The 14,051-nt window shown below is 43.2% G+C and overlaps 1 protein-coding gene across 9 annotated transcripts in view; it reads right to left on the bottom strand.

Moving 5' to 3' along the window:
- LOC139952738 (uncharacterized) overlaps positions 1–14,051 on the bottom strand; it is a 275,619-nt gene that overhangs the window by 121,977 nt on the left and 139,591 nt on the right. For all 9 annotated transcript variants that reach the window (XM_071951938.1, XM_071951944.1, XM_071951939.1 and 6 more), the window contains 19 exons: positions 13,750–13,942; positions 12,889–13,121; positions 12,310–12,543; positions 11,669–11,815; positions 10,578–11,003; positions 10,013–10,333; positions 9,592–9,706; positions 8,819–9,036; positions 7,954–8,265; positions 7,242–7,408; positions 6,390–6,549; positions 5,689–5,902; positions 4,895–5,124; positions 4,251–4,484; positions 2,638–2,784; positions 1,749–2,174; positions 1,219–1,539; positions 874–988; positions 159–376 (listed from right to left, as the gene is read on the bottom strand). In XM_071951938.1, coding sequence (XP_071808039.1) covers positions 159–376; positions 874–988; positions 1,219–1,539; positions 1,749–2,174; positions 2,638–2,784; positions 4,251–4,484; positions 4,895–5,124; positions 5,689–5,902; positions 6,390–6,549; positions 7,242–7,408; positions 7,954–8,265; positions 8,819–9,036; positions 9,592–9,706; positions 10,013–10,333; positions 10,578–11,003; positions 11,669–11,815; positions 12,310–12,543; positions 12,889–13,121; positions 13,750–13,942 — 4,431 coding nt within the window. The remainder of the gene's footprint in view (positions 1–158; positions 377–873; positions 989–1,218; positions 1,540–1,748; positions 2,175–2,637; positions 2,785–4,250; positions 4,485–4,894; positions 5,125–5,688; positions 5,903–6,389; positions 6,550–7,241; positions 7,409–7,953; positions 8,266–8,818; positions 9,037–9,591; positions 9,707–10,012; positions 10,334–10,577; positions 11,004–11,668; positions 11,816–12,309; positions 12,544–12,888; positions 13,122–13,749; positions 13,943–14,051) is intronic.

The following is a 14,051-nucleotide window of genomic DNA, read 5'->3' as shown; positions in this document are numbered from 1 at the left end:
ATTAATGCATTTTGGTGGCTGATGTTGAAGACGTTTCATGCCAAGTTTCGATTGGAGGCAGTTTGTCTGATAGCTGTTGAGATATGCAGCGAAGTGCTTGGTAAGGATCCATGTCACACAGCCACGTAGCAGTATGACCTAACGGATTCAAAACTAACCTGTTGTGCCTCTGAGTTCTCAATCAGAGGTTCTTTCTGCACCACCAGGAGGGTTCCTTTCTCCATCTTGTGGACGTCATTCTCGGCCTGGTCAAGCCACTTGAGAAGCAGGTCCAGTTGGTCTTGGAGATCCAGGGCTGCTGTCATGGCATCACGGAGGACCTCAAGACGATCCTCAATGGTGGCCTGCAGAGACTGATAGCGCTTCACGATCTCATCTGTCGGGGTAACAAGACAATTATTAGGAAATTAAAATTAAGTTGGGCTGCAGTTTAATCAATCAATCAAGAAGACATTTATATAGTGCCATAATCAGCAAAAATTGTTCAAAGGGGCTATAAAGACAGTTGCATGAAATTAACTACCATACACTTGTTGAAAAAGATAACATTTGAACAGTTTCTTAATAATATGAATAGTCTAAGCATCCTTGATGTGATTTGGAAGAATGTTCCAGTCTTTTGGTCCTTAGCAGGAGAGTAAGCGATCTGCAAATGACACAGCATTGGTTCACGGCACGATACACTGAGGAGAAGATGTAGATCTAAGCTGTCTGCCTGTTGGTTGCAGCTGTAGTAAGTCAGAGATGTAGGATGACAACTCTTTAAGGGTGAGCTTTGTTCACAAGAAGAACTTTGATTCTGATCGATGTTAAACCATCTAATCCTGAGATTTATCCCAAATGGAAAGTCACAAGCTCTGAGAGAAGACTTACCGACTCTGTAGTCCACGTCTCGTTTGACGGCAACGTGAGCGTTTCCGAGATCATCACCAGTGTCTCTGACTTTCTCTACGTCACTGTAGTGCTGGATGATGTCATTTCTCACAGCCTATGGGAACGAAAGTTATAGAATTAGTAGAAAGTTTGTATTTGCAAAACCCAAGTCTTTTAACTCTTACCATTCCACAACTTAAACTTTCACTTTTCAAACAACCCTTTCTTCTTCTTCTTGGTAAAGTGCAGACTTCATGGTATGAAGAGCACAGATTTTACAAAAAACAAAACATGTAAGCTGAAGCTGTGAACAAATTCATGACAAATGAACAGCAGGACTCTTACCTTGAGGTTGTCGATCTGTTGCTTGATGCCTTCCGGCTCCGCGTTGATGGCCTCCTGGACAATCTTCTCAAGTTTCTTCTCCGTTGTGTCCATCCAGGGTCCCATGGGCGTACAGGCGTCTTCAAACTTCTGGTGTTTGTCAACGAGGTCACGCAGAGTTGCAGTGAACTGGTTGGCATCGCCCTTGATGGCCCCGTAGCGGAAGTTGATGTCCATCAGGTTCTCCCGGAGCCAGGTAGGCTCTGGGTTCACCTGGAAGGTCTTGGAGAACTTGGCGGGGAGGGTGTTGGTGCGGAAGGTCTCAAGGTCTTTGCGGTAGGTCTGATGAAGTAAAACAGAAATAAGTCTTTTGGTAATTTCATTTTTTTTCTTTTAGATGCCAAAATATGTCAAACATGTAACATCATCAGGGGGGGCCCACATTATGTAAATCTTGCTGCTTAGTCAACGGCGCACTTGTGCATCCCGCCTAAAGAATACTGCGTGGTTTACCCCTAAATTGAAATACGATTTCCTAATAATGATTATACCTTAGCAACATCCGTGATCCTCTGTCCGCTCATGTTCAAGTATCTCACATCAGCTCCTTCAGCCACCATGCTCTCGTTGAAGTCGCTCTGCTTCTGCAACTGTCCCTTCAGCGTCACCAAGTCCGTGGCGATATTCCTCTTAGCGTCCGACAAGGTCTTGGTCCCGTCCTTGATCCATCGGTCCGTGTCGTCACGCTCGAAGGTGAACTTCTCGAGGTCCGGCACGACCCCCTGGATCTTGTTCTGGCGTGTCTGGGACTCCACGTAGACATTGTCGTAGCGGTCTTTAAGCTCCTTGCTGATGTCTTCCAGCTTGCTGCAGTCCTCAGGGCGGAGGCGTGAAGCACACTCATCGAGGAGCTGCTTGGCACCGTGGATGCTCTGTGCGACTGGTTGTTGATGAGCTAGAATGTCGTCATGTAGCACCTGGTAATGTCAACCAAATTTACAAATTTATTATTATTTTGTGGTTGTTGTGTATGTATCTTACTTTGTTAATTATAAGAAGAAGAAGAATGCGCCGGTTTCAGTCAAGTTTTGACGCTCATAGCACGGAACAAAAACAAACTAGAAAAAAATAATATAGCAACATTTCAAAAACTGCATATAAACAACTATTAATACAAAAACAATATCTGAAACTAAGCCAAACCATTTTTCTGGAAGAGATGGGTCAGAGGAAGTTAGAAATCACTAAGGGTGGATAGGCTACATATTCTGAGTGGGAGCTGATTTTAAAGGTAAGGGCAAGCATAAGAAAGGGATCTTTCCCCCCAAGAACTGCCTGCTAGGTGGAAGACTAATAATAAGAATGGTTACTTTGTTTCTTTTTATTGTGTTCCAACTGTTTTAAAGTTTGACAAATACAATTATCACAATTTATACTGACCTGGTGTTCCTTGGACTGCGACACGAGTGGCTTGATCTCATCACTGAGTGGTTGCTCAGAACCAAGACGTCTCTCTGCCTCCGATATCCAATCAGTCAGGTCGAGTAACATGGCAAGCTGCTTGCGTAGACGCTCCTCAAGGGCAATCTGTCAATCAAGGGAAATAGGTAGAATTCCTTACGGTGAATCTTACGTGTGTGGACTCATTTGGTAATTACAACAGCGGTTTACATCAATGCACTTTACATTAGTGCCCAGCCGTCAGTTTCACAAAGAGCTAGGACGCGTCTTATCTTGAGTTACTTAGGATTAATCTTAAGGTCTGCATGCTACAGTGCAGGGTTGGGACTCGTCCTAAGTCCTAAGATTAGTCTTAAGTTAGGAAGAGTTTTGTGAAACCGACGGCTGGCCACTGGAATAGTAACATTCCTTTAACTTTTATCAGCTCACTGTGGAGTACACAACCCTGAGCTGCAGTGGCGCTCCAGTGGCTTTTTTGAAACACAAAACCAACCTCTATCGTCGCAGGTACCCATTTATACCCCTGGATGAAGAGAAGCAATTATGGTAGTAAAGTATCTTGCTCAAGGACACAAGTTTCACGACCAGGATCCAAAGGCCTTTTCATACACAATATCAACCTCATCCTTACAGGTACCCATTTAGACCCCTAGGCGAAGAGAAGCAATTATGGTAAAGTATCTTGCTCAAGGACACAAGTGTCATGACCAGGATCCGAAGGCGTTTTCATACGCAATATCAACCTCATCCTTACAGGTACCCATTTATACCCCTAGGCGAAGAGAAGCAATTATGGTAAAGTATCTTGCTCAAGGACACAAGTGTCATGACCAGGATCCGAAGGCGTTTTCATACGCAATATCAACCTCATCCTTACAGATACCCATTTATACCCCTAGGCGAAGAGAAGCAATTATGGTAGTAAAGTATCTTGCTCAAGGACACAAGTTTCACGACCAGGATCCAAAGGCGTTTTCATATGCAATATCAACCTCATCCTTACAGATACCCATTTATACCCCTAGGCGAAGAGAAGCAATTATGGTAAAGTATCTTGCTCAAGGACACAAGTGTCATGACCAGGATCCGAAGGCGTTTTCATACGCAATATCAACCTCATCCTTACAGATACCCATTTATACCCCTAGGCGAAGAGAAGCAATTATGGTAGTAAAGTATCTTGCTCAAGGACACAAGTGTCATGACCAGGATCCGAAGGCGTTTTCATGCACAATACCAACCTCATCCTTACAGATACCCATTTATACCCCTAGGCGAAGAGAAGCAATTATGGTAAAGTATCTTGCTCAAGGACACAAGTGTCATGACCAGGATCCGAAGGCGTTTTCATACGCAATATCAACCTCATCCTTACAGGTACCCATTTATACCCCTGGGCGAAGAGAAGCAATTATGGTAAAGTATCTTGCTCAAGGACACAAGTGTCATGACCAGGATCCGAAGGCCTTTTCATACACAATATCAACCTCATCCTTACAGGTACCCATTTAGACCCCTGGGTGAAGAGAAGCCATTATAGTAAAGCGTCATGACACAACAGTCGTGACCGAGATTCGAACCCTCCTACTTACCCTCTCAGCTCGTTCTCTCTTGAGTCTTTCCAGCTCATCCTGAGACTCCTTCAGCCAGTCTTGGGAGCGGACGTCCAGACGGTCGTACGTCTCCCTCAGATTAACTGTCTTGTTGTTCAGATCTTCTTGTTGTTCGTAGTCCAGTTTCTCCCTGTTGTCCTGAAGGAACTGGGTGCTCTTCAAGTACGACTCGTTGACGGGCGACTTCTTGGATGTAATCTCAGAGCAGATGTCCTGTTCATCAGAGAGAAGGAGAAAATGTTTAGGTCAGGATTGCGGTAGCACCATAAATCTCATTAACGAGTAGTGTTGGTTCTGAAAAGAACCTGTGGTTGCCAACTCGAGAAAACAGTCGGAGAACAGCATTAAATACATAGATACTGAACAAAAGTACCCGACAAGTACAAAGTATTGCTTAACAATTTCTTGCTAAGCAGAAATGATCAGTATACCAGTCACAAATTGTACATGTGACATGATATTTTGGCTTTTAATCGTAATCAGGTGAGCATAATTGTTAAGTGCTTAGCTGCTTTTTGAGCTGATGCAGCTCTATAAAATTGGGCCAAGAGCTTGGTGAACTAGACCGCTCGGCCGCGACACACCACAAATTACTTCAAAATCCAACTAAAAGTCTCCCCTACCTGGAACTGATTGATTTCTTGCTCCAGGGGCTCAATGTCTCCGCTCGATGGTTTTGAGTTCTGAATGTTGGACTCTGTCTTGGTTGCCCAGTTCAGTTGCTCGTTGACGGTAGCATCGCGGTCGATGTACTGCTCGGCAAGTTTTAGATCGTCCAGACGGAAGTTGAGCTTGATCTTCAGGTCGTCGTAGCGTTTGTTGGCAGTGTCCAGCTGGCGCTGGGTTTCTGTTTCTGTTGAAATGAAAAAACATAAGAAGTTGTAATATCAATTTCAAATTGGTATAAAGAGAGCCATGTGTCCACACTCTGCTGATCAAAAACACTAGAGATCAGGTCCGAGCTTAATCGCTTGGCCATTACAAACTATTTTCTATTTTATGAAAATTTGCCCTATAAGGGAAGGATCCTTATAATAACAATAATAATAGTAATAGCAAAACTTATAACGCGCACATACTGACCGATTGAGTGCTCAAGGCGCCTACAATAATACACTACAAAAACATGGAAAATGATGATCATCTTACAATGAGTAAGAAAAGGCCTGAGACATCTCATGAGTTTTAAGCTGAGATTTAAAAGGACTTAAGGAACAAGACGTTGAATATGCAGTTGGTAACAAGTTCCACAAAAGAGAAGCAGTTGCAGCAAATGCCCTGTCCCCCAACTTCTTTTGGAACATCACTCAAAAGTTTGGGGGCTTTAGATCATTGCAGACCAGGACAAGTGACAGTGGGAGAATGAATGAGGCAAGAAATGCAGCTAGGGGTTAAGTCGTTGAGGGCACTTTCTTACCTTGAGTCATGATGCCACTCCGATCCAGATCCTGCCTCCCCCTAGAGCCATCTCTCCCTGTGTCCTTCTTCTTGTCACCCACCTGCGTGGAGCGACTGTGGGGTTGCTTGTAGGCAGACTGCTCAACCTCTCGGACCACGGCGTCAAAGTTGTGTCCGAGCTTGTTCAGATTGTCCATGTTGGGTTTGTAGTCAATCACGTCCTTTTGGAAGGGCTGTATATGGGGGAAGATAAAATATCTTAATGTTGGAATTTTTAAGATGACTGTTTAATCTTATGTACAACGTTGCATGTTTTAAAAATAGGTTATTTTTCTTTAAGGTGATTTTGGGTTAAACAAAGAAAACTTACTAGAGTGGACTTAAACCAAAAACCTCTGGATCAACTTGTCAAGGCACTGCCAACTGGCTATCTATCTAGCCCTACGTTGGCGTTTTTCCTTATTGCTTATAATTTTTCGGTAAGGTATTACTAACAGCTAATATTCCACATGAAGGCACACACAACATGCGACATCAACAGTTTTTAGGACCCTGCTTGGTGCTAAGAACCAAAATGTTGTAATTTGTAATTACCATAGTGCCGATATAAAAAAAACACCCACAAAAACAACATATTTCATTTGAAACAGAATTAGCAAATTCAGTAAACACTTCATTGGACAACTACTTAATCGGGCAAATTTACAAGTAGTCTTGTACCTTGACTTCTTTGAGTTGTGCTTGCACAGTTTTAAGGTCCCTGCCTGCTGGATGCATTTGGGCAAGTCTACGCTCGGTGTCTGTCAGCCAACCTGTGACGTCCCGATTGCTGTTGCCGTACTTCTTGGCAGCTTCTTGCTTCTCTTCCAGCTGCTTGATTCTGTATTTTATAACAAAATGTATCTTTTTAGTCAAGGTTGAATCTTTTTAGTTTTCTTCCAGTTAAACCATAGAGTTATATATAAGAACTAGAGGGCGCACGAGTGATGCTTCGTGCACAAATGCCACAGGACCGCAAGATGACAAGCGCGTCATTCTGCACCCGCGTTGAATATGAAATACACGTTTGAGTTTTTTTTTATTGAATGCTCACGCGATGCTGTTTGTTCAACTTACAAAATGGCCGCACAAACACACGCTGTGAGATGCCAGTTTTGTCAACTTAGAAAATGGCCGCCTGCGCGCATGCCGGAGCCGTATATAGGCCAGTGTGCCCTCTAGTTCTTATATATAACTCTATGAGTAAAACCCATATCACTCCCATAATGAAATTAGCCTTAAAAGCGCCCTCGTGTGGTAAAAACTATGGATCAATGGAATGGGTAATAGAAATGATAATAACTAGTTCTTATATAGCGCCGTTCACAATAACGTCTCAACATGCTCAATGCACTCAACCTCTTTCTTCTCAGGAACCCATTGGTGAAGAGCAGCAATTATAGTAAAGCATCTTACTCAAGAAAGTGTCATGACAAGGATTCGAATCTACACTCCCAGAACTTAAATTTGATAGTCTAAACCACTCCGCCATACACCCTATGAAATGAAATTAAATAAGATCTAGAATCTGACCTCTTGTTGAAGACCTCATCAAAGTCGGCCCAGTTCAGGTCGGTGTTCTTCAAGACTGCTGTGATGTAAGACGTATCGTTGGCCTTAGGGTGGTTCAAGAGTGCATCTCCCAGCTGGTGGATCTTCTTTTGCTGGGGCTTGTGGCTCTCGTACTTACGAGAAATCTCCTGAAAGAATTGATATACAATAGAAAAGTTTGCTCAAATTACTCCTTGCAAAGAACATTTTATGCTGCTTTTGACAAATAACAAACTGTTGAAAAGTAGATTTCGAAAACGATGTTGAAATATTTAAATGCACTGGACACCTTTGATAATTGTCGAAGACCAGTTTTCTGACTTGGTGTAACCCAACATATGCATTAAATAACAAATCTGTAAAAAAAGAATTGCAAGAGAATAATGAAAGAAACACCCTTGTTGCCCAAATCTGTTTGCTTTAAGATGACTTAAAAAGGTTCAAGTCTTTGAATATTTGAGTGAGAAATTACCTCTTTCTCAAAAAACTGTTTTTCACAATGTTTTATACTATCAACAGCTCTCCATTGTTAGGTTATGCTAACAATTATTTTGAGCTGTTACCAATAGTGTCCGACGCTTTAAGTAAGGTATGTGGTGACCTCATGCAAACATTTTTTTTGTGAGTACTGGCTCTGAAAAGAGCCAGTTTCTGCTCGACTCTGTTACTTCTTACTGGTTTATAGTTGACTTACCCGGAGTGTAGACTCTGACATATCCTGTGTCATCACTTCTCTGGATTCCAGGGTCTCTAGATCCGGTAGGAGCCAGTCCTCAAAGTCGTCAACCTCCCTCTCAAACTCAGCAAGCTTCTCCGACAGTCCGTTCAACCCCTCACCGTGCTTCTTAGTAGCAGCGTCCACCACGCCGTAGCGGGAGTTGACCTTGTCCAGCTTGGTCTGGATGAGTTGGGCGTCTTTGGCGTCTTTGGTTTGCATGAACTGCTTGGCGGCTACGTTGACGGCATCGATGGCTGGGCGGTGATTGGTAATGTCATCCTCAAGGATCTAATAGGGGAACCAAGTCAAGTCTCAGTTTAAAGTAATCCAGTCGTGAATCCATTGTAAAACTCGTAAGCTGGCCGCCTAATTTTCTTGCTAACCTGTGAAATACGCTTAGGCTCAAGCAAATCTTTGTGCTATAGTTGGAATGAGAATTCGCTTACCGTTAAGCAAAGCTGTAAAGTTGGCCCCTGTTGGCTAAGATGCATGTTTTAGTTTATCTTGATGGAAAACAACTTAAACCCCTTCCCTTCTTCTTCCTTTCTAGTGTGGCCTTCATGATTGAAGATAGTTCCCCTGCCTGACACACCGGGGCAAACCCCCTGCTCTTTGCGATAAGTGTGTACTGGGGTCTTTTATTTGCGACGATAGTTTTTATAACAGCAAACGGGACCTACTGTTTTATGCCACATCCAAAGTATGCAGCAATAATGGTTAAATGTCTTGCTTTAGGACACAAGTTTCAAAAACCCACACTCTGCTGATCAGAAACACCAGAGCTTGAGTCTGGTGCTCTTATCCGCTCGGCCACAACAACGCCACGGATATCTCTGATTACCTTTGTGTTTTCGATCTGCTCTAGCACCGGTTCCCGCCGAGCCTGGATGATGGTTCCCTTCTCCAAGGAGTGTTCTTTCTTCTCTGCTTCATCCAACCATTGGAGAAGCATGTCAAGGTTCTCATCAACGCTCTGGGCGTAGCTCAGAGCTTGTTGAAGCTTCTCAAGAAGGTCATTGACGAGGGCTTCTAGGGCACTGTAGCGCTCAACGATCACACCTTTGGAAGGGGAAAATTTAAGAGAAGTTTAATCAACTCATCCTCAAAGGCCATGTTCAGACAGCATTCTAAGGTTAAAACTGGCAGAGTCGTGGCCGTACCGATGAAGGCCCGAGCTGAAGGCGAGGTCCTTAAATGCACGGCCACGACCCTGTAAGGTTTTACACAGCCATTTAAGAACGAGTCCCTACTTAAAAAGCGAAAAATTTTTGAGGTTTGTACATTTAAAAAAACTTTTGTAAAATTTTGTACTTGGCTTGTGTATACGCACATGTAGAAATAGATTACACGCGGGTACTAATAGCTATACATGTATATTGAGTTCCGAACAACACACTAAGCCAGCCGGTCTAAAACAAGCGAAGCTATGTCTTTATCAGCCTTTTGAAAACCCCACATGAAGTGTTCTCCACCAATAGAAAATAGCAAAACTGTCTGGGGTATTTATGAATGACTTTTAACATGTAAAGCTTTATGTACGACACTGTGGTACAACGGCTGGAATGGCACTTTGCGAATGGAACGATGGAGTGACTAATTAATATTTGTAGTTACCTGTTGTCCTCTGTACCACTGGTCTGACTTCTGGCTGGACGTTGACGACATCCTCACCCTTGTCTTTCACATTCTCAACATCGCTGGCATGGTTCACCACATCCTCATGGAAAGTCTGATGCAGAAAAAAAACCACGAAAACGGACAAGTTTCAGAGAAGTGATCAAACTCATTTCCTCAATACCCTGAGTTCCTTTAAGTCTCAAATATAAACCCAACTCTATCCTAAGTTGCGCTAATTTGTATTATTGTTAATCGCATTGTTATTGTTTGTGAAATGTGTAGTTTTGTAGTTTTTTTCTTTGGTAACTTTTGTATTTCTTAAGCTCTTTTTATCAAATTTGAAAAAAACGCTATATAAATAAGGTGATTATTATTATTACAAAAAAAATTATTCAAAGGTCATGAAACAGTGACTTACCTTGACTTTCTGGATTTGTCTGATGATGGAGTCGGCCTTGACTCCAATGGGTTCCTTCTGCAAGGTGTCCAGTGTCTTCTCAGCCTGACCCAGCCAAGTCGACGTCCCAGTCACCTTATCATGGTACGCCTGGTGCTTCTCGACAAGCTCCTGGAGCGTCTTGCCATGCTTGCCGGAGCGTAGCTTCAGCTTCTCAAAGCGTCCGTTCAGATCGGTCAGAAGATTGCGGATGATGTTGCTCTCTGGGGTCTCCTGGAAGGAGCGGGTGACTTGGCGAGGGAGGGTGTTGTTGCGGAAGTCTCCGAGCTCTTGGCGATACACCTTTTAAGGAAATTCAAAACAAAATGAAAAAATATTAAGAGCAAGGCTCACAATTTAAAAAAAATTATAGTGATCATCTACACAATTATCATCCAAGTTTCTGAAATAATTGTTTCCCAACTTCTTATATTGATATGATTAAATAGCCTGCCAAATATCCTTTATCTATTTGATATTCTAACAACTATTCAATCAAAAAAATCTTCAAGAGAAACAACAAATAATTCCTAAGAAACCCACTCACCTTAGAGAAGTCTAAGAACGTCTGCCCGGCCTTGTTCAGGAACTTCAAGTCTCCCTTCTGGTCATTGATGTCATCGATGAACTGAACATGATCCGTTGACTGCTTCTTCAGGGTTGGCAGCTCTTGTCCGACGTTCTTCTCAGCTTGGCCGATCTGTTGCTCGGCCGTCTTCAGCCAGTCGATAAACTCTGTGAAGTCCACCTCTAGCTTGTGGACGTCCTCGATACCCGAGTTGAGCTTATTGATGCGGTTGTGCGTGGCCGTGTGGACGTTGTCGTAGCGGGTCTTGAGCTGTGTCTGGCCATCGCGGAGACGTGTTTGATCCGGGGATGGGATATTGTCGCCGAAGACGCTGAAGAGCTGCTCGATGTCTTCGATGCATTGAAGCGTCGGCTGCTGGTGAGCTTGGATGTCATCATGCAATGGCTGAGATGGGTACAAAAAATAAAAACCAATCAAAATACAAAAATGTTGCAAATCGTCTGCTCAAAACTATTAAGTCATGAGTGCAATTTGTATGGATTTCCAAAACTGCTTTTACATATTTTTAAGCTCCTGGTAAATGGGGTTTATTGATCAAGAAGAACAAATCTGGCTTGTGCACGTGCGTACTCCACGTTGCTAGGCATTATTCGCTTACACAGCTAGCACATAAATTAAGCGCTTGCACAGTTATTGGAAAATAATGATTGTAAGCGCAGAATTCGGCTGTAAGCAGAGGTATGAAATTGGGCCCTGATTCTTAGTAAAGGCCCGGTCACACAGGCCTCGCTAACGATAACGAAAACAAGAATGTCAAAAATGCACCCCCTCGATTGGTTGAATAAGCGTGGGCCTATTCTAAGTGGAGCAACTCAACCAATAAAATGCGTTCTCTTTGCGAAGTTATCGTTTTCGTTATCGCTGCAGTGTGAGTCGGCCTTTAGTCAAGCCTGATACTTAATGGAGGCAACAAATGCCTCCATGCCCCCTGGTCATTGCCTTAGTGCCCTTGAAATGCTGTGGTAGAAATTGGCAATGTCCTCATAGGGTGCCTTTTATCAAGCAGAAAATGCTTTGGTGCCCTTGGTTAGCCTGGTTATCCTGTTTACCTTGTGTTGGCTGTACTGTTTAGCCAGTGGCTGTGATTGTTCATTCATCGGCTGCTCAGCTCCAAGAGCTTGCTCTGCCTTGGTCAGCCAGTCAAGCAGCTCCTGAAGGCGTAGACTCTTCTCTCTGATCTGCCCCTCAAGACGCATCTGTGTCAACAAAAATATTTAGTTTGTTTATTGGACAGTTTCACAAAAAGTACTACACTGCTTGCCTTTTCCAAGGTTCTAATAACAGTTGTTCAAATAAGAAACAACTCTCCACTGTTCCCTCGAGCCCGTGGCTGTTTCATACAAAGCGCTGGAAATTGACCGTGGGAACGATCAAGGTAATGTACACAGGTAAACAAAACTCATGTTCACCTCTGCGCTTTGCGATATGCGTAGCGCACATTTCCAAGGTTCCATGGAACATGTGTCTTTGTATCACATCACATGATTGGTTCTCGACCAATAAAAATTCACAATTTGTTACCGAGGTATAACAAAAACTATTGTTTCCCCCTTTCTCTCAATGTGTATTGAGTGATACCTCGTTTGGGAATCCAAACGTTTGGGCTCAAGTAAAAGCATAAGGAACTAGACCACATCAATCTTATTCTGGATGTGGGTTATGATGAATGGTAGAAACCTCAAACACTCACCCTGTAGTCATATTCCTTCTGCAGTTGATTGAGTCGATCCACAGACTCCTTCATCCAGTCATCAACCTTGTTATAATCCCCGTCGTAGTTCACTCGTAGCTCCTCGATCCGTCGTTCCATCTCGTCCCGTTGCTTCGGGGACAGACGGTCGCGATTCTTACGCAGGAACTGCTCTGAGCTGGTGACAACGTCGGCAATGTTGGGCTGTCTGCTACGCACATCGGAGTGGACACCCTGTACAATAAAAAGCAGATTTAAGATTACAAATTTACCAAAGGTTGAAGAAGTTTAGTAGAGGGAGGTTATTTTATTTATATCAGTGATCATTTCCAGAGTTTCTTACATGCATATAACCCCCCCCCCCCCCCCGTAGAGATGAGAGTCACTGCAGACAAAAATAAATCTGAAACTGGGATCCAGAATCTTATCGATCGCTACGAACAGGTTAAAGATAATGCATTGAAAACACCCAGAATTTTTAACATTTTCAACAAACTGGATTGGAGAGATGAAATCTGATCAAAAGAGGAATGAGATTTTTGCTTTTGAACTAAAAATGTTTCTACTTTTCCCTCTTACCTTGAAGACTTCAATCTCTTTAGTGAGCGGTTGGATTTCATTACTCATGGGTCTAGTCTTCTCCATTTTAGCTTCTGAGCTGGTCACCCAGTCCTTGGAGCTCTTGAGGTTGGAGTTCTGCTCAACCCACTGCTCTGAGAGCATCAGATCATCCAGAGAGATCTGCATGCGACGTAAGAGATCGTCATAGCGATGGACAACATCGGTGACCTCACGCTGGATCTCTGTCTCACCTGAAGATGATCAAGTAAACAAAAAGTTAGGCATGTGGTGTCAGAAGCTGATCACAAGCTTGCACGTGGCGGTTGGCAGAGAGCAAGGCAAGATGATCAATAGCCTGGTGCTTTTCCTAGAGGACATTTAAACACAGTAACTAAAACTTAACAGTGAAAGTTACTCTCTCTCTCTGACCGAAAGCCGTAACTGCTCTCTCCAGAACAGCAGCAATGCTTGTAGGAGAGTGCAACAGTTCAAGAAGCAAGATGCACAAGACACAAACTAAGATTTTGGATTTGGATATATGTTCCCAGTGCTCTTATCAGAGCCAACAAACAAGAAGATACTGAAGAAGTTTCAGTTTTAGATGTGGGACTGAAAACCCCAGAGAATTATCCCTGGGAAATAAACCCCACTCAGTCAAGTAAGAACTGAAAACCCAATCCACTCGAACCGGGGTCCCAGAGGTGGAAGGCGAGGCTAGACACCACTACACCAACCGTCTTATAAGCATAATCTTGACAGCACAAGCAGAGAGCACAAATGGAAATTTGCAGCCCACCCTCTCGCTCCTGGACAGAAGCAATGCTTGTAGGAGAGTACAACAATTCCAGATTCAAGACATAAAGGCGTTTTTTTTTTTACCTAAGAACTGTACGGGTTCATCAATCTTCCTCGGTGACTTGTCTTTAGTGATTTCAGAGAGCTCTGTCGAGCGATAATGGGGAGACGACTGCACCGGTTGGACTACCTCCTTCTTCAGTGTGTCCACGGTGGTACCCGTCTTGGTGTTGTCGTCCACTCTGGGTTTGTAGTCAACAATCTCCTTCTGCAACGGCTGGTGAATCAAGCGAGAGAGAACAAACTTATGAAATGAACAATCATTTTAAGAAGAAAAAGTGAAACTTAATCAACAGTACCATCCAATATAGACTCTTTATTATTAT

This window comes from Asterias amurensis, chromosome 20, assembly GCF_032118995.1.
Source record: "Asterias amurensis chromosome 20, ASM3211899v1".
Lineage (NCBI taxonomy): Eukaryota > Metazoa > Echinodermata > Asteroidea > Forcipulatida > Asteriidae > Asterias > Asterias amurensis.
This window is presented reverse-complemented; position numbering and strand designations above follow the sequence as displayed.